Source organism: Nomascus leucogenys, chromosome 22a, assembly GCF_006542625.1.
Source record: "Nomascus leucogenys isolate Asia chromosome 22a, Asia_NLE_v1, whole genome shotgun sequence".
Classification (NCBI taxonomy): Eukaryota; Metazoa; Chordata; class Mammalia; order Primates; family Hylobatidae; genus Nomascus; species Nomascus leucogenys.
The window spans coordinates 709,888-731,146 of NC_044402.1; the positions used below are offsets into that span (position 1 = coordinate 709,888).

The 21,259-nt window shown below is 59.4% G+C and overlaps 1 protein-coding gene across 6 annotated transcripts in view; it reads left to right on the forward strand.

The window, feature by feature from the left end:
- The window catches only part of BRF1 (BRF1 RNA polymerase III transcription initiation factor subunit), a 78,595-nt gene extending 60,585 nt beyond the window's left edge, over positions 1-18,010 (forward strand). For 5 of the 6 annotated variants that reach the window (XM_030804118.1, XM_030804122.1, XM_030804121.1 and 2 more), the window contains 11 exons: positions 745-871; positions 1,214-1,253; positions 1,343-1,435; positions 5,659-5,925; positions 7,413-7,474; positions 8,314-8,395; positions 8,493-8,548; positions 9,742-9,998; positions 15,138-15,189; positions 16,009-16,180; positions 16,719-18,010. In XM_030804118.1, coding sequence (XP_030659978.1) covers positions 745-871; positions 1,214-1,253; positions 1,343-1,435; positions 5,659-5,925; positions 7,413-7,474; positions 8,314-8,395; positions 8,493-8,548; positions 9,742-9,998; positions 15,138-15,189; positions 16,009-16,180; positions 16,719-16,756 — 1,246 coding nt within the window. In that variant the 3' untranslated portion in view covers positions 16,757-18,010. The remainder of the gene's footprint in view (positions 1-744; positions 872-1,213; positions 1,254-1,342; positions 1,436-5,658; positions 5,926-7,412; positions 7,475-8,313; positions 8,396-8,492; positions 8,549-9,741; positions 9,999-15,137; positions 15,190-16,008; positions 16,181-16,718) is intronic. The other variant, XM_030804119.1, reaches the window with a different exon arrangement.
- Positions 18,011-21,259: the final 3,249 nt, after the last annotated feature.

Sequence of the window (21,259 nt, forward strand, 5' to 3'; positions counted from 1 at the left end):
CCTGAGTGCCAGGCCCCGTGGAGGAACGTCTGGCAAGCACAGTTCATTTATTTGTTTTTATTTTTATTTATTCATTTTTTTGACACAGAATTTCGCTCTTGCCGCCCAGGCTGGAGTACAGGGGCACGATCTCGGCTCACTGCAAGCTCCGCCTCCTGGATTCAAGCGATTCTCCGGCCTCAGCCTCCCGAGTAGCCGAGATTAGAGGCCCCCACCACCATGCCCAGCTAATTTTTGTTATTTTTAATAGAGACGGGGTTTCACCATGTTGGCCTGGCTGGTCTCAAACTCCTGACCTCAGGTGATGCTACCACTTCGGCCTCCCACATGCTGGGATTACAGGCATGAGCCACTGCGCCTGGCCTTTTATTTTATTTTTTATGTATTTTTTGAGACAAAATCTCTGCTGCCCAGGCTGGAGGGCAGTGGCACTATCACAGCTCGTTACAGCCTCAACCTCCTGGGCTCAAGCGATTCTCCCTGACCTCAGCCTCCCAAGTAGCAGAAACTGCAGGTGTGCACCACCATGCCTGGCTGATTTTTTTTTTTTTTGGCGGGGGTAGAGACAGAGTCTCACTGTGTTGCCTAGGCTGGTCTCGAAGTCTTGGACTCAAGCAATCCGCCCACTTTGGGCTCCCAAAGCGCTGGGATCACAGGCGTGAGCCACGCCCAGGCAGAAGCTCAGTTTTAAACAGCTGTTTTCAGAGCCACCAGCTCCATTTCCCATGTCCGGCTCCATTTTAGGCTCACGGAATTTGAAGACACCCCCACCAGTCAGTTGACCATTGATGAGTTCATGAAGATTGACCTGGAGGAGGAGTGCGACCCCCCCTCATACACAGCTGGGCAGAGGAAGCTGCGGATGAAGCAGGTAGCTTGGCCTTGGTGTCTGTCTGTGCTAGGCTTGTCAGCCTTGAGGGGAAGCCGCACACCCCGACTGGGGTGGTAGCAGAGCTGGTGCCATCCCAAGGCCTCATAGCCGCTCTTCAGTGCTATGACCAGCCAGAGCCCGAGGCTCCGGGATGCAACTCACACAGACTCTGGGAAGTGCCACCTCTTCCCGTGGGGGACACAGGCCCATAGCTCCACCTCCACCGCTGCGTACCCCTAAGTTCTAGCAGCCTGTGGTCCCCGGGGCCCACGGGGCACCCCGGAGACTGCGCTGTGCACCAGGGCCTCCCTTCACTAAGCCTCTCGCCCTGTTCCCTTTCAGCTTGAACAAGTCCTGTCAAAAAAACTGGAGGAGGTTGAAGGTAACCAACTGATCTTCCCATACAATGCTTCTGTTTTGTTGGGAAAATTGATTTTCTGCTGACTTTTTGCTTTTAACTTATGACTTCAGGTGAAATATCCAGTTACCAGGATGCAATTGAGATTGAACTAGAAAACAGCCGGCCAAAGGCCAAGGGGGGCCTGGCCAGCCTGGCGAAAGATGGTGAGTCCACTGTGCCCGGCCCCTATTCAGACCTTTAAAATGTGCTAGAGTCTCAGCAGATCTCTTCAGGATCAGAAAAAGACCTGGAAAGGGAAGGGGATTATCTACAGAATGTAAGTTTGCCACTGGTCATGGTGGCTCACGCCTGTAATCCCAGCACTTTAGGAGGCTGAGGCGGGCGGATCACGAGGTCAAGAGATTGAGACCATCCTGGCCAACATGGTGAAACCCTGTCTCTACTACAAATACAAAAATTAGCTGGGCGTGGTGGTGCGTGCCTGTAGTCTCAGCTCTGCGGGAGGCTGAGACAGGAGAATCACTTGAACCTGGAAGGTGGAGGTTGCAGTGAGCCAAGATGACACCACTGCACTCCAGCCTGGGCGACAGGCGAGACTCTGTCTCAAAAAAAAAAAAAAAAAAAAAAGAATGTAAGTTTCCCCTACAAAAGACAGCTTTGCAGGGCCATTTCAAAATATGTCAAAGACATTTTGGGGTAAAATATTTTGATTTCTTTCAGGGCCTGCTACCTGTCGCTGATGTTGTACTAGAGTCAGGTTGAAATTTGGTATCTGTTGCTACAGAGTCTGGTCAATCATCAGATCTCTGTTTTGATGTTAATGCTGATGAGCTGCGCCTGAACTCTAAAGGGAGGGTGTATAAGACGGTATAATGAGGCGTGTCTGACCCCGCCCCCACTTCCCATCATGGTCTGAACTAGCTTTTCAGGTTTCTTTGGAATCTCCTTGGCCAAGAGAAGGGATCCATTCGGTTGGTTGTGGGGCTTAGAATTTTGTTTTTGATTTGTATTCTGTACTGTGTTTTTTCACTTGGGGGTTAGTTGGAGCCACAAGAGGGCCTGAGAGCAGAGGCAGGTGGTGGGGAGGCTGTTGCAGGAACCCAGGGTGAGAGACCTGGCCCAGCCTGGTCGAACTCTGGAGGTACTTTTGGGGCAGAGCCAACAGTCCAGGGAATGTGGCAGCCGGAGCCCCCAAGGCTCCTGGCACCTGCGGCCTGGGCCCACTTGCCTGGGGAGGGGTTTCTAAGAGGCTGCTCTGTCCAGAGGTCATCGCCCACTGACATCTGCTCTCGGGATCAGGTGCTTTCCCCCAAGAAGCCATTCCTCACCATGGGGACCCCTCCAGGACTCAGTGCTAGCCAGGAATTTTATATTGGAACACATTCAGAAAGCAATCTAAGACTAGGGAGTGGGGCAAGCATGGTGGTTCATGCCTGTAATCGCACACTTTGGGAGGCAAATACAGGAGGATTGCTTGAGCAGAGTTCAAGACCAGCCTGGTTAGCATAGTGAGACCCCATCTTTATAAAAAATAAAAAAAATTAGCCGGGTGTGGGAGTGTGCGCCTGTAGCTGCTCGGGAGGCTGAGGCCGGAGGATCATTTGAACCCAGGAGTTCGATGTGCAGTGAGCTATGATTGCACCACTGTATTCCAGCCTGGGCAGCAGAGCCAGACTCTGTTCCCAGTACACACACACAAAAAATCTAGAGTGGGATGTTTTAAGATGAGTTTTGCCAACCTTAAAGGAAGAAGCAGAGGCAAAATTAATCTACATAATTTATTTGGGTCAAGCTTGAGGATTGCAGCTGGGGAGGACTTATCACATTGCCCTGAATATACACTCTGGTGAGCAGCAGTTACACATGGACTTTTTCTTTTTTTGGAGACAGAGGCTCACTCTGTCACCCAGGCTGGAGTGCAGTTGCATAATCTCAGCTCACCACAACCTCCACTCTCTAGTTTGAAGCAATTCTCCTGCCTCAGCCTCCCGAGTAGCTGGGACTACATGGAATACGCCACCACGCCCAGCTAATTTTTGTAGAAACGGGGTTTCGCCACATTGGCCAGGCTGGTCTCAAACTCCTGACCTCAAGTGATCTGCCCACCTTGGCCTCCCAAAGTGCGGGATTACAGGAGTGAGCCATCCTGCCCAGCTACAGATGGATTTTTAAAGGCAAAAAGGGACAGTGATTGGATAGATACAAAGTTGTTTGTCAGCAATTCTCATTGGCTTACGATAGTAACGTTCATTCGTGATTGGCTGTACATCGTTAAACTATTGGGTGCAGCATTATTGGGTTAGTTTGGAGCTACTTGTGGCAACAGCAAGCGGTTTCAAGAAATGAACACGTAGCTCAAGGGGGAGGGTTCACATTCCTCCCGTGAAAGTTCCTTTCTCAGTCTTTTAAATTTACCATTGGGTGATTCTTAACAGCTTTATTGAGGTGTAATTGCCTTACGAAAACCGCTCATATTTAAAATGCGCCCTTTAATTTCTGAACTTTGATGTCTGCACACACCTGTGAAGCCATAGTGACAACCAAGAAACCCACAGATCTGTGGCTCCTGCGGGGTCCACAGGTCCTTGGTCACCACCCCCCTCCTGCCCCAGGCCACCAGTGAGCTACTTTTTGTCACTATAAATTAGTTGTATTCTGTAGAATTCCGTAGGAGTAGGATCACAGTGTATGTTTTTCCCTTCGGCTTTTTTCACAGTGTAATTATGTTGAGTCATGCGTCAATGGTTTGTTCGTTTGTATTGTGACGTGCCAGTCGGTAGTCCTTCAACACGCTGAGGGTGTATGTTGAGTCATGCATCAATGGTTTGTTCGTTTGTATTGTGACGTGCCAGTCGGTAGTCCTTCAGCACGCTGAGGGTGTATGTTGAGTCATGCATCAATGGTTTGTTCGTTTGTATTGTGACGTGCCAGTCGGTAGTCCTTCAGCACGCTGAGGGTGTGTAGCCATTCATCTGTTGGAGGACATTGCACGTTTGGGGCTGTTTCAGATGTGCTCCTGAACGCTCGTGTACAAGTCCTTGTGTGGATGTTGATTTCCTTTTGGGTCAGTTGCTGAGGAGTGAAATTGCTGGGTTATGTGAAAGGCAAGTGTGTATGTCTTTTTTTGTTGTTTTTGAGACAGGGTCTTACTCTGTCACCTAGGCTGGAGTGTAATAGTTCCATCATAGCTCACTGCAGTGTCAACCTCCTGGGCTCAAGCGACCCTCCCATCTCAGCCTCCCAAGTAGCTGGGACTGCAGATGGGCACCACCCCACCCAGATAATTTTTACATTTCTTCATAGAGACAGGATCTTGATATGTTGCCCAGGCTGGTCTGGAACTCCTGGGCTCAAGTGGGCGGCCACAAATTTGCCTGTCTTTAAGAAATGATTAGGTTGTCAGCTGGGCACGGAGCCTCACGCCTGTAATCCCAGCGCTTTGGGAGGCTGAGGTAGGTGGATCACAGGGTCAGGAGATCAAGACCATCCTGGCTAACACAGTGAAACCCCATCTTTACCAAAAATACAAAAAATTAGCCGGGCACGGTGGCGGGCGCCTGTAGTCCCAGCTACTCAGGAGGCTGAGGCAGGAGAATGGCGTGAACCTGGGAGGCGGAGCTTGCAGTGAGCCGAGATCGCGTCACTGCACTCCAGCCTGGGTGACAGAGCGAGCCTCCATCTCAAAAAAAAAAAAAAAAAATGATCAGGTTGTCTCCGAAGGGGTGGCGCCATGCATGGAAGCACGAGGGAGCATGTTTCCCCCTGCCTGGGAGGTGCGGCCTGGTTTTCTTTTCAGGGCTAGACATTCTGATGGTTGTGAAGGAGGAGCTTGGGTGGTTTCATTTGCATTTCCTTCAGGACTGGAGGTCTTTGTATATGTTCATTTACCAATATGTCGTCTTTGCCGGAGCCTTTGTTCAGATCTTTTTCCCATTTTTTAATTGGGTTGTGTTTTCTTGTGAAGTTTTGGGAATTCTTCATCTGTTCTAGATTTAAGTCCTTTATCAGTTATGAGGTTTGCAGATAAGCCTGTGGGCTGTCTTCATTGTCTTAACGATGTCTTTCAAAGGGCAGTTCTTAATTTTTTGGAAATCCGTTTTATCAGTGTTTCATGGATTCTGCTTTTAGAACCATTAGAAACGTTTGCCTTATCCAAGGCCACGAAGTTTTTCTTTTACGTTTTTGTCTGAAATGTCTGTACTTTAACTCTTCCCCCTAGGTCTGTGATCTGCTTTGAGCTAACTTCCGTGTGCAGTGCGAGGTGTGGGCTGAGGCTCGTTCTTTGGCACCTGACCTCCAGGCACCGTGCACTGACAGCTGTTCTATGGGTTACCTGGCAGCTTGATAGCATTGTTTTTTGTCACAAAAGTGGGCACCCTGGCCGTCTGCCTGGTTAACAGGTGGTGTGTGGATTGTGTACACCTAGGATCCACCGAGGACACCGCGTCCAGCTTGTGTGGTGAGGAGGACACGGAGGACGAGGAGCTGGAGGCCGCAGCCAGCCACCTGAACAAGGACTTATACCGGGAGCTCCTTGGCGGTGCCCCCGGCAGCTCGGAAGCAACAGGAAGCCCTGCGTGGGGTGGCAGACCTCCGGCCCTGGGGTCCCTGCTGGACCCCCTCCCCACTGCAGCCAGCCTGGGCATCTCAGACTCCATTCGCGAATGCATCTCCTCTCAGAGCAGCGACCCCAGTGAGTTCTGATGGGGCCCTGGAGGGCGCTGAGGTCATCGGGAGAGCTTTCAGGCGTGTCCCTCTCGTGGGGAGAGCCGGATGCTGCCATCCTCTGTCGGGAGGTGTGGTGTTCTCAAGCAGTGGGTTTGGGTGGTGGCACCACCAGTCCCCCCAATGGGGCTGTGTGGACGTCAGTGGCCCTGGCGTGAAGAACTGGGTGTGTGCCGACACCAGAATGCAGTGAGTCTCGTCACCCTCACTGGGACCGCCTTCAGGTCACGGGCCACGGAGAGTGGAGCCCACAAGTTGTGTCCAGGAGTCCCATGGGGCAGCTCCACCCCTCATCTGCTTGTCCAACATGGTCAGGGGAGTGTCACTTGCTGAGCTTGGGCACGGCAATGACGAGGCACCCCTGCCCCATAGTGCCCAGGCCAGGCCACTGTGCCCATCTTGCCCCCCCCCCCCCCGACCCTGCCCATTTGGCTGGGAGCTCTAGGAGAAAGGTGGGTCCCGTCCCCCATCCCTGCCAGGACAGGCTTCCCTGGCTGAGAGCCTAGACCTTCCTGCAGCGCTTCACCCTCCTGGCCTCTGTGAGGAGCCAGACGAATGTTTATCAAGTGACCTCTGGACCAGGGGTGGAGACAGTCCTGATGGTTGGGGGCTGCTGTGTGGGTGGAACCCAGGCGAGTCACACAGAGCAACAGGTAGAGGGGACGTGCACAGGCCCTGGGGCAGCCAGTGGCACAGTGACCCTGAGCAGAAAGGGCCATTCTGGCTGGGGCTGAGGAAGGGCCGTGGGGGGCCTTGAGGGCTGCCTGTGGGTGCTGAGAGGAGCCATCTCAGGCCTCGGCAGCGTGGCAGGAGAGCACCTCAGACAGTCTGGCCCTGTGCTGGAGTTGACTTGGCGGCACGGGGCAGGCACCTATGGCGTGGGGCTGTGGCAAGGAGGCTGTCCCAGTTCCAGGCTGTGCAGACGCTGCCTGGACCGTGTGGGGCTGGGCAGGGGTGACAGGCAGGTTTTGGGGTGTCCTGAGCATGATCATGGAAGGCTCCCTCAGGCCTGGACTCCAGAATCATTTCTATCCCCAGACCTGTGGGCTCAGTGATGGAGAGCTGGCTCCCCCGAGCACAGACCCCCGTCTCACTCCGTGGCCTGGCCTTTCCTCCCTGCCCAGCTTTTGTGCCCTCCCTCGGTCTTTGGGGCCTGACAGCCTCTGTCTCCTGATCTTAAAAAGTTGCTTTCTTACAAAAAACACAGAAGTGCTGGGGTTTTCCTTTGTAGCTTCAGTTTAGCGTTCTGCTGGCTTCACTTAGCATCCTGAGCTAAGCATTTAACGAGGTGTGGCCATGTGGGCAAACAGGGCGCGACCCACCAGTGCAGAGGAGGGGACGGGGTTCTGGAAGGCCCTTAGCCCAGACCCAGGGTCCTGATCCGGCCCAGGTGGTGGCCGTGCTCCTGTAATCAGAGCTGGCCCTGAGTGACGCTGATTCTGTGCTTCCCTCCAGAAGATGCTTTGGGAGACGGCGAGCTGGACCTCAGTGGCATTGACGACCTGGAGATTGACAGGGTAAGTGGCAGCACCCCTTCCCAGGAGGGACTGGGCTTAGGAGGGCGCTGCAGCCCAAGGAGCCCTGAGTGGCCGGGCGGGGTTGGCCACCTCCCCTGCCCAGAGCCCACCCCGCTGGGTGAAGTGGGCTCCTGGCCTTCTAGCCACTGTTCCCGGGACCCACCCCCAGACTCTCTTATCCAGTGTTGGCTCTGGGGCGGCCTGTCGAGAGGCCCCTGGCTTTGCACCTGGCCCTTTCGGCCCTCTGGGCACGTAGCCTGCGGCAAGCACACATCACACAAATAGCACCAGAGTCAGCCCCTCAAGGGGTCTTCTAGACACAAGAGGGCACCCACTGACTCCACATGCGCTGTGCGCCCCCAAACCCCAGGGCTTCCAGCCGTTGGGACCAGCTCTTTGCAGTTTATCTCAACATACTTGCCCTCTGTCAGGCAGGAAGTCTTCTTGCCTGATTTCATGGCCACGTGGTGCCTCAGACCCCTCCAGCCTGGCCCATCTGTACCTGAGTGGGAGGCTGTCACCGTCACTTGGCCCCTTTGTGGGGACCTGTGGCCTGCACTCTGGCTGGCCAGGGTCCTGGTGCCGGTGGGGCTTGCAAGCTGCCCTAGAGGGTCTCACACATGTGGCCTGCGTGGTTGGCCTTGGGACAGGCAAAGGAGCAACAGGTCCCCAACTCACCCCGAGCGGTGAGGCCTCAGCCCAGGCTCCGCACTAAATAGAGGCTGCCCTGGGTTCCCCTTCCTCTAATGGTGGACATACTTCCCGCTGGCCAGCGCGACCTTAGCATGCCCCGGTGTGCGAAGGCTAAAAGCCAGCCCCACTTCCCTGTGCTCGCCCAGTACATCCTGAATGAGTCGGAAGCCCGCGTGAAGGCCGAGCTGTGGATGAGGGAGAACGCCGAGTACCTGCGGGAACAGAGGGGTAAGTGCCACCTGCCCGCACTCACACCCAGGACGCACAGTCCCCAGGCCTGGGGCGTGGGCCCTCAGTGACGCTGGCCCCTTTTCTGAACTTTTAGAAAAAGAAGCAAGAATAGCCAAAGAGAAGGAGCTCGGCATCTACAAGGAGCACAAGGTGGGCACCTGTGACTCTGGGCCTGGCCTTCTTGGGGGTCTCCAGGTTGCGGGGGGCGAATGTCTCTGGAATGTCCCTTCCCCATGTGACAGGAGGGGCTAGGTCCCAGGGCAGGCAGCCGGAGGCCATGTGCTCTGGACCCCAGACCCACGTCCCTAACCGCCAGGTCCTGACCCGTGCTGGCCACAGGCACCCAGCCGTCGGCCTCACCTTGGAGGGCGTGTGCTCAGCCTTGGGGTGACCTTCTGGATGCAGCACCGGGGCAGACTGTTGAGACTCAGGGCTGGACGCTGGGGTCCCTGCCTGTGTAACTGGGGTTTGCTCTTCTGACGACCTGGGAAAGTCCGACTGTAATGCCTCCCTGCCTTGTGGTCGTCACCGTGACTTGGCTCTGCCGGCGTACTCTGGTGGAATGTGCCTTCAGCCTCGTGGTGCAGGCGGCAGTGGTTGAGCCTCCGAGTGATTGAGCAGGAGAGAACACAGGGAGCCAGTTCCCTGCCTGCGAGACTGGGGTCCCTTGGACCAAGCTGGAGGTGGCTGAGATGGCAGATGTGGGGCTACCCACTCAGGAGGACCCGGGGAGCTTGTGGTCAGAGAGTTAGGAGCCCAGGGACTCCACCCCACCCAGCAGCACGTCCCAGGCCTTGCTGGGCCACATGGGAAGGTCATGGTGCAGTGGGGGGCAGCAGGGGTGGTGCAGGCTGATTGCCCTGAAGTGGTCTGTGGCTCCAGCTCCTAGAGTGAGATCCAGGGTCTTCGGGCAGCTGGGGCCTTTGACGTGGGCCGTGGTGCTGGGATGGATTGTCTGTCTTCACTGCCATCTCTGCTGCAGCCCTCACAGTGCAGCAGCACATCGCCCTGCCGTGTGTATGTGGCCCTGCCCTGTGTGGGACCCAGGGGCAGCAGGGCCCTGGGCACCTGTGGCATGTTTGCTGCTGTTGCTGTCTGGAGGCCCTGCCAGCACCCATGCCAGCCCACGTTCCCCACTCGCCTGGGAGGGCAGAATTTGACGTGGGCAGGCCCAGAGAGCGCCAGGCTGGCCCACATTCTGGGAGGAGGAGGCAGGAGCAGCCCTTCTGAGGGCCTGAGCCAGGCCTCACCCGCCTGCACTCCTGGCCTCACATGGAGCCCCCGATGGTTGAGTGCAGTGGTCGTGACTCATGGGAGGCATATTCTTGCATGTTTCCATCAAGCCCAAGAAGTCTTGCAAGCGAAGGGAGCCAATTCAGGCCAGTACCGCCAGGGAGGCCATCGAGAAGATGCTGGAGCAGAAGAAGATCTCCAGCAAGATCAACTACAGCGTGCTCCGGGGCCTCAGCAGCGCCGGCGGGGGCAGCCCACACCGGGAGGATGTGCAGCCCGAGCATAGCACCAGTGCCAGGAAGCTGTCACGAAGGAGGACGCCGGCCAGCAGAAGTGGGGCTGACCCTGTGACCAGTGTGGGGAAAAGGTACCATCCTGTCCTGAGTGGCTGGGTTAGGGCAGGAGTCCAGGGCGGGCAGAGGCCCATGGCTTCGGGTCCTGGAGCTGCCGGGGGCCAGCCGGGGCCACAGAAGTGCCTGGAGTGTCATTTGCCACCTGCATGCTGGGGACCAGTGGGCCGTCTCTGGCACATTGACAGTGTCTCAACTCTCCTTGGCCGGGCGGGCTGTGAGCCGACGGGCTGGTCCGGCTGTCAGAGGGGTCCTGCAGCCTAGGCTCTGTTTTGTCCCAAGGAGGGCCTGGGACAATCAGTGGGGTCGGCCCCTTCTCCAGCCTGGGTTGGGGAAGAAGAGCCCGCAGCCCTGCCGCCCTGTGCCTGCTCTGCGCACCCTGGCTGCATTGCCGTCTCTGCCAAGGTGGTGGGTGAGAGCCGCGCACTGCTGAGGAAGGAGGATGTGGGTGGAGAACGTGGCTGAGGGACGGTCAAAGGCGGGATGTGCTGGCCTCAGCGCACTGGGTCACGAGGCTCTGCAGCTCCATGCAGGGCCGCCTTGGAGTGGGTTGGCCTCTGCACGGCTTGCCGCTGGGTGGCGGCTGCAGGCTCTCCTGACGAGGCCACGGGCGGCTGGGCTCACCTGCTGTGTCTCAGGGGCCTGTGGCTGGTCCATGGGTCCCTCTGGCAGTGGAGATGGGATTGGCAGCTTAGCTTCTGGGTCCGCCCTTCGGTGGTTCCGACCTTCACTCCGCCCCAGCGAGTCTCAGGGCTGGGAGCGTCTGCCGGTCCTGCTGCTCCCTGGGATCTCTTGCCTTGTCTCCAGCTGCTTCCGCCTGTGGGGCAGTGCTGACCCTCGGCAACCCCGTCAGGGCCTCCTGTTGTTTGCAGTATTTGCGGTGGTTTCTCCTTGGCCTTTTGAGCTGCTAGGCTGGCCACTCCACCCCGTGAGAGTTGGCTGTGCTGTGGCCCTGCCCCTGCCCCTGCCCTGGGGTGCCCAGGTGCTGCTCTGTGAGGGAGCCTGACCTCTTTGCAGGCTGGTGCTTCTCAGCCGGCATCTCAGCCCCTCAGGAGGGCCGCATGGACTGTCTCCTCCACATCAGCCACGCAGTGGTCCTCTGGGGGTGCATTCCTAGCACAGCTCCTGGCATACGTAGGAGGTCCGTGGGGCAGAGGTGAAGTCAGGGCAGGTCTATGGCTCGGTTCCCCTGTGCCTGAGCACTCTCAGGTCGGATCTGAGGCCTTAGTCTCCGTGTCCTCTGCCTGCCCAGCCAGCCTCTGTCAGCGCTGGGGGTGGTCCTGTCCCAGTTGGGTGATTCTGGTGCCTGGTTACAGGGTTCACAGCCCCCTCTGTCACATTTGACCAGCTTGCCCAGACAGGGCCCGGGTGTGCATGTGTGTCTCTCTGTGTGTGTATACACATACATGCAGTGCGTGTATGCCTCTATCTGTGTGCATGCAGTGTGTGCCTGTGTCTGTGCGCATGCAGTATTTATGTGCATGTGTGTGTGCCTGTATCTGTATGCAGTGTGTGTGTGCATGTGCATATGTGCTTGTGTCTATGCATGTAGTGTGTGTGTGCATGTGTGTGTGTGCCTGTGTCTGTGTGCATGCAGTGTGTACCTGTGTGTGCATGCAGTGTGTGTGCGTGTGTGCCTGTGTATGCCTGCAGCATGTGTGTGCATGTGTGTGTGCCTGTGTCTGTGTGCATGCAGTGTGTACCTGTGTGTGCATGCAGTGTGTGTGCATGTGTGTGCCTGTGTATGCCTGCAGCATGTGTGTGCATGTGTGTGTGCCTGTGTCTGTGTGCATGCAGTGTGTGTGCGTGTGTGCCTGTGTCTGTGTACCTGCAGTGTATGTGTGCATGTGTGTGCCTGTGTCTATGCATGCAGTGCATGCATGTGTGCTCGCGTCTGTGCGTGTAGTGCGTATGCACACAGTACGTGTGTGCGTTGGTGCACTCAGTACGTGTGTGTGTGCATGTGTTCCTGTGTCTGCACACAGCACATCTGCATGCCTGTGTGTGTGCACACAGTGTGTGCCTGTATGTGCGACTGCACACAGTGTGTGTGCATGTGTGTGTAGGTTTTTGTGTGCAAGTGCAGGTGTGCCTGCCTATGTGTGTCTCTGTGCATGCAATGTGTGTGCATGCAACACATATACCTGTATGTCTACACAATGTGGTGCGCAGGCCTGTGTCTCTGTGTACGTGTGTGCATACCTGTGTCTGTATACACAGTGTGTGTTTCTCTGTGCATGGGGCGTGTGTGTCTTAATCTCTCAACTGTGTGCAGTGTGTGTGCGCGTCTGTGAGTCTGTGTGCACACACATCTGCATGTTCATGCACTGCTTCCTGCGTTAGAAACCCATCAGTCTTCCCCCCAAAATGGCCATGATCTGATTCGTGAATATTTAGTGTTCTAAGACGGAAGCATGAAGACCTCAGGGCTGGGGATACGTCGACCCCCTGCACCCCCACCCCCACTCAGGCCTGGGCAGCTCAGGCAGTTCCAGTGGGGCAGGGGAGAGGGGTCTACCTGGGGACAGAAGGGCATGTCCCAGGTGCCCTTGCAGCCCATGGGGGCAGCTTTTCACCCACACTGGGGTGAGGAAAAAGGGATTTGGACTGCTTGGAAAGAGGCTGAGGCTCTGACGTGGGGAGGGGAGGTAGGGAGGGACCACCAAGGCGGGGTTCAGCTGAGGAGGCACTACCTCAGCCCAGCGACCACAGCGTCCCTCAGCAGCAGCTATGCTGCCTTGGGCGGCCCAGGCATGACAGTCCCTCCTTGCTGTGGGGGAACCAGCCTGAGCTGCACCTCCATTCTCCTTGGCTGCCGGTGGCTGCCTAGCCCATCTCCCTCTGGCCACCTGCCCCTGGTCCCATGTCGTGACGCATGCTTCCCCTGATGACAGACAACTGCAGAACCTGAGCTGGGCCATGCAGGGATATGGGCAGCTGAGCCACCCAGGGGTGTGGGCAGCCACTCCCTCCGAGCTTGTCTCCTCCTCACTCTGTGGTCACTTGGGCTGCTTTGACCCTCGGGGTCTTCCTGTAGCCCAGGCAGATCAGTTTGCCCTCATGCCTGAGCGTCCCACTCTGGGGACAGGCAGAGGGGCCAGTGTGGGCCGTGGGCCCCAGCGCCCATATCTGGAGGGGGACAAAGTGGGGGCCCACCAGATGAGCTGCCCTCTTGCCTGCTTACAGGCCCCAGGATGCCCCCAGGCTGGGCTGGGGCCGGGCTTCAGCCGAGCGGGGTCAGCAGGTGCTGGCGCGGCTGTGAGAGGGAGCAGCCTGAGCCCAGCAGTGGGTTTGTGTGAACAGTGGGCACAGCGCCCCACATCCTCAGGCCCCTGGCTGGGGACCCCCCTACAGGCCAAAGCCATGGCCGAGGTGATGCCAGGTGGGAGCTTGTTCTCCAGGCGCTCTCAGACCCTCCCATGTGGCCTGGCTGCCTCAGCTTCACACAGGATACTGCGTGGAAGGGGAAGCCCTTGAGACAGGCCCCCAGCTAGCCCGCAGACCCCGGGAGCCCTTGCGGTTCTGCACCCTTGAACACCACGCACCCTCTCTCCAGCTGGGCTCTGCAACAGTAGGGAGCTTTCTGGCCCCCTAGGGTGAGGCCTGGCACAGCTGCTTCCTGGTTCTGGAAAAGCTGGACTTGTCCGGCAGGACCTTGTGGCTTGAATTTCAGCCTGTCCTCAGTGCCAGGTCGGGGAGGGAGGGTGTGTCCCTGCAGGAAGCCCACCCTCGTAACAGCGCCGCTCTCCCTGTGGCCCCATATTCCTGCCCGCCAGCATCTGCTCCTCTCTGGCTAAGGTACAGTCTGCCGAAGTCAAAGAAACTGCCTCTTCCAGAGGTTGCAGTGGGCAGAGATCGCACGACTGCACTCTAGCCTGGTGACGGAGCAAGATTCCGCCTCAGAAAAAAAAAAAAAGAAAGGAAAAAAGAAAAAAAAGAAACTGCCTCTCCTTGAGCCAGTGGAGTCTCAGGGCCCTTCTCAATGGGGGCCTGCTGGCCTGACCTTCCAGAGCATGAATCTCCTGGGACTTAGTCCCACCCACCAAGATCAGGCCTCCGACCCAACTGCCAGGCCTGCCTCCTGGAGCGCCAGCCACTTCTGCAGAGACCACAGTGGGGTGTCTCCTCGAGGTCAGCCTGCTGAGAAGCTCCACTTCAGGGCCAGCTGCCATCCCCAGAGGCCCCCACTCCACTGCACAGTGGGCCTGGGGATGGGCGTGGGGAGGGCGGAGCAGCACCTGTCAGGCTCCAGGAACCAGGCTGGAGGCCTGGCCTGAGGATACAGCACCACCAGGAGCCCTGGGAGCTCAGGCTCCCACTGCCTCCAGACTGGAGAGGGGCCACATGGGGAGCCTGGTGCCTCGGCCTGGCTCACACCTGCTGTCAGCTTCACCCTGAGCAGAGCTCCATGTCTAGGTGTTCTGCTAATGTCCACCTGTCACGGGGTCCCTTCCCAGTGTCCCGAGGTTCATCTGACACGTCACAGCCAGGCAGGGCCCTGCCTCAGGCCCCCTACCGCCTCCCCACACAGCTGTTCCCTGGAGGGAAGGGCTCTGCCCTGGCTACGTCCTTCCCCACAGGCCCTGAGCCCTCTCATTGCCCACCCGACAGCCCTGTGTGTCCATGCCGGAGGTTGCGGGTAATGCCTGCGTCCTCTCCCGTGGGCTCCCCTGTCTCCCTGGGGGGACCATCAGTCTCCAAGAAGACTTGGCATGTGGAAGGCACCTTTGGCCTTTGGCCTTTGTGTGTGGCGGGCCGGCGAGCAGGGTGTTGTCAGCAGAAGTAGGGATTGCCCTGGGCCTGGTGAGGGTTGGGGAAGCAGCCTCCCCTCCTCCCTGAGTGAGGCAGGGCACCAGGCAGCTCCTTGAGGGCTCAGGCGCTGTTGGAAGGGGAGTGGGCTGGGGAGCGGGGCGTCTGCAGCTTCTGTGTTTGTGTCAAGTGGTGTACCCTGTTGAGAATGTGAACGGGTCAGAGCTCTGTGTTGACATGCAGTGAGCACTGATGGAGCACACAGAGCCTGGACGCAGAACCAGACTTCCAAAGGGACCGAGAAACGGTCAATTAACGCTGGGAAAGTGAAGATGGGCAAAAGGGAACAAGTGGGCAGGCGTTCGGGAGCCTGGGCTGAGGCCGCCATGCTGTGCTTCCTTTTGCAGGTTGAGGCCTTTGGTGTCTACACAGCCAGCAAAGAAGGCGGCCACGGGAGAGGTGCGTTGTCCCATGCAGCCAGGGCAGGGGGACCTTGGGAGGCAGCCCTCCCATTTCTTCCTGGGCCCAGATGATTGGTCTATGAGCACAGAGAGAGCAGGCTTGACAGAGGCGCCTGCTCCTGCTGCTCCGTACTGGCCTGGCGTGGCCAGAGAATCGAGGCCTGAGGGTAGGAGCTCCAGGTTGCTGGAGCAGGAGCGGACAGGAAGTGGGGACCGTTGTGTGCCTGCTGCTCAGCGCTCGGGCCAAGGGTGAGCAGCCTTGCTGCGAGCCTGGTGCCTGCAGGGAGCCTGCATGTAGGAAGCAGGCACTGCCAGGTCACAGGCCCAGCCCTCCAGGGCTCAGGGGTCTTTCACCTGGACTGTCACTTGCTGGGGACTGGTCTGGCCCAGGAAACCAGGGTGAAGGTGCTGGCAGGTGGCGGGGCTGGGGCTGGGGCTGGGGCTGGGGCAGGGGCTGGGGTAGCAGCCTCTGTCTGTGTTCTGGGAGTGAGGCCAGGCCAAGCCCCCGGGGGCCGAGGCCTGTGGTCTGGAAAGGGGTTCTGCACGCTCCCCAAGCACTGGGGTGGGGCCTGGTCGGGTACAGGAGTGGGGGCTGGCAGAGGCCTGAGGGTGGGATCTTGATGCTGACACAGCTCATGGCACAGCCCCCAGGAAGCCAAAAGGGGCCAGTGGGCCTGGGAGCCCTGGCCAACCCCGGGACCCACTGGAGTGGTGGGAGTGGCTGAGCATCCTGGACCCACCCTAGGGGGTCCGAGGGGTCTATTGCGATACACAGAGCTCCCAGCTCTGTATGTATCAGAGCTCCACTTCGTTTCAGGCTTTGCTCCCAAGCTCTCCCACCCTCGGAGCTGAGCCTGCCAGGCCCCAGGCGGTCCTGGTGGAGAGCGGGCCCGTGTCGTACCACCCTGATGAGGAGGCTGACGAGGAGGAACCCGACGAGGAGGACGGGGAGCCCTGCGTCAGTGCCCTGCAGATGATGGGCAGCAACGGTGGGTGGGGCCCGACAGCAGGGAGGGGTTCAAGGGAAATAAAGGCATCAGCTACTGCCCCTCATGATCCCTGAACTTGGGCCTGTTAGCTTCAGACTAAATTTCTGTTTCTCCCTGGAAAGAAATTTGAACCAAGACATTTTGTAAATTGGTCATGTCGATTGTGAGGTTGGAGCCAGCCAGGGTCAGAGAGGCTAGGGATGGTGAGGTACCCGCCATGAGGGCCACCCAGGCAGCAGCACGAGGTCCCTGGGTCTGCACACCAGCACAGACCTGCATGCCCAGGGAGGGAGGCTGAGGGAGCCCACGCTGCTCTCAGGTGCCCTCGACAAGGAGCAAGGCCCTGCTCTGGGTGCATGCCAGTCGCGGGAGGTGGAGAGGAGCCCAAGATGGCTCCTGGCAGGGCGCGGGGGCCACGGCCAGTGGGGCTGGAGCCGGATTCTTTTGGAGGGGCACCAGGAACAGGGCGAGTGGGGAGTCTGGGTTCCTGGGTCCCACAGAGAGAGACCCTGGGCTTCATGACTGTGTTCTTCTGCAGACTATGGCTGTGACGGCGATGAGGACGACGGCTACTGAAGTGTGGCCTCCAGGCAGGTGATGTCCTGGCAGGGGGCCTCATGGGTCTCCTCAGCATCAGACGGGCTTCCAGGACCGCAGCAGGCAGGCCCCAGCGCCGAGACTCCTGGTGACAGGTGGCACCTGTCCCACAGCCCTCGTCCCATGTGGAACTTATGGGATTGTGTTTCTATCCAGCAAGGGAAACCGGACCAACCATCTGCGTGTGATCAGATGTGGGCGGGTGTGCGCAGGGCTGGGTCCCGCTGCCTGCCGTCAACTCACCCAGGGATCCTCCAAGGCTGGCAGTGTGGTGTTGCTACTATAAGGAAACAGGCTTGGGGCAGCCCCACTGCTGGTCCAAGTGTGTGGAGGGCTGAGTGTGCTGGCCCTGTGACTCAGGACCAGCTCTGGAGTCCCCAGCCCACCCTCCGCACCGTCCCCTCCTGAGCAGCACTCGGCGCCAGCGGCCTCCGTCAGAGTGGAAGCCGGAGCCCTGTAGGTATCCTGCGCAGCTGCGGGAGCTGAGGATCTGGCACTTGAGAGGCAGCAGCTGAAGGTCCTCTGCCTCCAGCTGTGGCCCTGCATCCAGATACCTGCCTCGTCTGAGGCAGACACCCCCACCCCTGCCTCCTCCAGACCCCCCTCTCCACTGCCTGCACCGCCTGGAGCAGCATGGGGGTCAGACTCCTGCTCCAGGGCCACTTGAGTTGTGTGCCCAGGAGCCCTGTGGCTGCCGGCAGGTGAACTGAGTGCTCGACAGCTGAGACCGACGCCCACCCTTCCTGAGCATAGCTCCGTAGGCAGTGCGGGCATGGCCTGCCTAGTGTCCTGGCGCTGGGAGTTCCCCGTGGACAGAGCCAGAGGGCAGCAGCGCTCCCTGTCAGAGCTGGATCAGGCCCTCCATCCAGGGGGAGGGGAGACGGAGGCCTGAGAGCCTCCCCAGACCTCTTCATGGGAAGGCCCCACTACCACCCGTAGGGGGTCTCAGCTCTGGCATGGCTGCCCCGGATGTGGCCGAGGAGGCGGCTTCACCCTGTGTCCTTAGGAGAGGGTGGCCTTGAGGCAGAGCCGTGCCGCACTGACCCCCAGGGGACTCATCCTCCCCATGGAATGGGCTGTATGTCCTGTCCCAGCTTGGCCCGCAGCAGGCCAGACCCGCCTTACCCCCGCCCAGAGCTCAGCAGCCAGCTTGGGTCCTGCCAGGGCTTCTCGAAGGCTTGAGGGAAGAATAGATTTAGTAAAGCAGAAAGATCTGTTGTTACTTAACAGAAATTACCTGAGGCTTGTCTGATTCCGTGTTGCAATCTGTGGCCAGCCCACACGTCGGTCTTCTGGCTCCACGGCCTGGCCGTGGATATTAGCCCCCGAGACCCAGAGGCTGCCCTGAGTGAGGGGTGTGGGGTCTTTAGGCCCCCCCCAACTACTGCAGCAGCTGTAAGTGGGTGTGCATGTGTGCCACAGGGGACCGGGTGGACAAGTCCCCGCTTGGGCCCCCAGCACAGTGTGGGCACCGGGAGGTGAGTGCTGTGAAGAAAGTGAAATGGCAGGACCAGCCCACAGGGCCTTCACTGAGGCTGGGGTGACAGGAAGCAGCAACTGGGCCAGGGTGGGTGGGCCTGGGGGTCACAGCTGGCACCCAGAGGCCCCGAGGGAGGTACAGGTGGGCCGTGGGGCCGCAGGATGGGGGCTTGGAGAGGGTGCTCTTAGAGGAACCCTGAGGACCAGCTGGAGGGGCTCCCGGCCTAGCAGATGGCCACTGGGGCTGGGCCAGAGATGACAGCCAGGTGACATGGAGTGGGGGTTTTGTTGGAGATCGAAGAGAGTGGATTTGGGGAGTGAAATGGGGGAAACCTGCCACCAGATCTTATTTGGGGAGGAGACCAGATGTGCAGCTGAGGGGCACAGGCGAGGCAGGCAGTGCAGCGATCCAGCCCTCAGCCTGGGTGCTGGGGTGCAGGGCTGGGGCAGCGTCTGGCTCTGGTGGTGCTGTTTGCCAGGCTGTGGGGCCCCAGGCACAGGTGGGCTGCAGCTCCGCAGGAGGGAAGGAATCCTCACCCCAGGGACACCTGCTGTGTGGGCAGTTGGGTGTTGGAGGGGGTTTCAGGACAGACGGCTCTGGCTGGGCATTTCCACTCGGGAGGCCGAGAAAGAGGGTTTCCAGGCTGCCTGTGCAGGAGCAGCTTGGCCCACAGGTGGCTTAGGATATTGGCTGAAGGGCCCACCTGAGGCTGGAGGGAGAGGGAGGGGTGGAGAGGTGAGTGGGAGGTGAGGGCCGGGGGAAGGGAGGCCCAGGAGGCAGTGGCTGTCCCCGCTTCGGGGATGGAAGGGGGGTGGGGCACGGGAGAGGATGGCTGGGGTGTGGAGCTGAGGGGCACAGGCGGGGCCAGGCGGTGACCAATGTGCTAGAGTCAAGCCCCACAATGGCTGGAGGGGAGATGGAGCATCTCTGGGCTGGTGGGGGAAAGACTCCTCCCCAGAGAGGGTGCGGCGTGGAGCACAGCATCGGGGTCCTGGAGCCATGGGGACCTGTGCCACACAGACACTGGGGTGGCCGAGGTGCTGAGGCGCTGCGGCCCGGGAGTAGACAGCCATAGTGGCCAGGCCCCTTTGGGTGCTGGCCGGAACCCCGGGTTTGGGCCTTCCCTGCCAGGAGTTTAGAGCCCAAGGGGTGCATTCAGGTCTGTATCGCTCGGTCCCGTAGGTGGCTTAGGGGCCACATCTCCCAGCCCGGAGGCTGACAGGCCTGAAGCAGTGCTTGGCCAGGTGTGATGCTGCAGCTGCACGGGGCCTGCCAGCATGTCCAGCAGCACCTCAGGCATCTTCTGCCTGGGCCTTTCCCAGTGCCAGGACCAGACCATGCTGCAGCCTCGGGGAAGGGGGAACCCAGCCCCTCAGCCCGCGTCACTATTCTCAGCTCAGCTTGCTAGCTGTCCCCATGAATGCTGTCTTCCGGGCCGGGCCTGCCAGGCGTGCACACCCCAGCCCTGAGCACCCACCGCCGCCTCCTGCTGCCTGCTGGGAGCAGGGCCATCCGAGGCTGTTAGGAGCTGGCTCAGAAACCTGGTGTTTGGTGGCCGTCACCACCCTGTGGATACCAGGTTACGGTCCTGACAGGACTGGAGAACAGCCAGTTGGGGGCTCAGTGGTCCTGGGGGCTCCAGGACTTTGTCAGAGCATGTGTCCACCTTTGGGGGTGCCCGGGAGAAGTGGTCTACACAGCTCCATAGAGCGAGGGGGTGGGGCCTGTGGGGCTGAGGACTGGGTCAGGCCCGAGGCTCCACCACAGCCGGCCCTGAGCTCCATTGTCTTGGTCCAGCTGTTCTGTGCCTGGATGGCTTCGCCTCTGCAGCCCATGGAGCTGGGGTGCGGAGAGCCCCCTGGATGGATCCCCTTGAGCCACAGAGTTGGAGGGTGGGGCATAAGATCTGACCCTTCGCCTCCTCTGGGCTCCTTGCCAAGTCCTTAGGGATGTGTGCCCAGCGACCTCACTTCCTGACCCAGAGAACAAGCTGGGCCATGCCCCACACCCCCGTACCCCAACTGCAGAGGGGCTGCCATGCCTGTCTACACCCCCATACCCCAACTGCAGAGGGGCTGCCATGCCTGCCCACATGCTCGCTGGCTTATTCTTGACCCATGTTCCTTTGGTCCGGCCGTATGGGTGTGGACCACGCTGGCCAGGGGAGGGACAGGCCAGGCATCTGCGCCCCTGACTTTGGCTTCCTCAAGTCCCTGCAGGGGCACTGGTTGTCTCCAGGCTTTCCTGAGTGCAGGTGCTTTGCAGGAGACTCCGAGTGCCAGAGGGAGTGGATCCCATGTCCAGCACAGCTGACAGCGGACGACCCAGCAGCCTCTGTCTGGTGCTGAGGAGCGGGGGAAGAGGAGCGAGTGTGGCCAGCACCCTCTGCAGCTGGCTGCCTCATGCTGGGTGGGCGCCTAGAGCCTTCCCCTGTGGCTTGGAGTGAGGTTGGGGGCACCGGCTGGTGGGCGGATTGGCAGCTTCAGAGTTAGGCCCCAGGCAGGTCCAGCCCAGCTGCTGCGCCCAGTGTGGCAGAGGAGGCCAGACACTCCCCTCCCCACTGGCCTGAGCTGCCTGTCTGGGCTGAGTGTTCAAGGCAGGCTGGCATCTGCCCAGAGCTGCCAAGAGCAGGGGCAGGGCCTCAAGGGCGGCAGGGGGAGTAGGGGCTGCAGAAGGCTGTGGTCCCAGCCCTGGCAGTGTGTCCTCTTGGGGGCTGGCTGGATGTTTTACTTGAGGCCCGGTCCTTCCAGCTGCTGGCCTGGGCGGCTTTCCCTTCCGGTGCCTTGGGGAGGGGTCCCCCGGCAGGCTCAGGGCTGCAAAGCCGGAGCATTGCTGGGGTGGGAAGAGGCACCTGCATGGCCTCTCCCCGCCCCTGGCCTCCCACCACACGTCTGAGGATCTGCAAGGGCAGAGGCAGCAGCGGGCCCCACGGGGGAGGGGCACAGGGCCAAGGAACCCCAAGGACCCTGGGTGAGCAGAGCTGGGCCCTGGGGAGCCTCTGC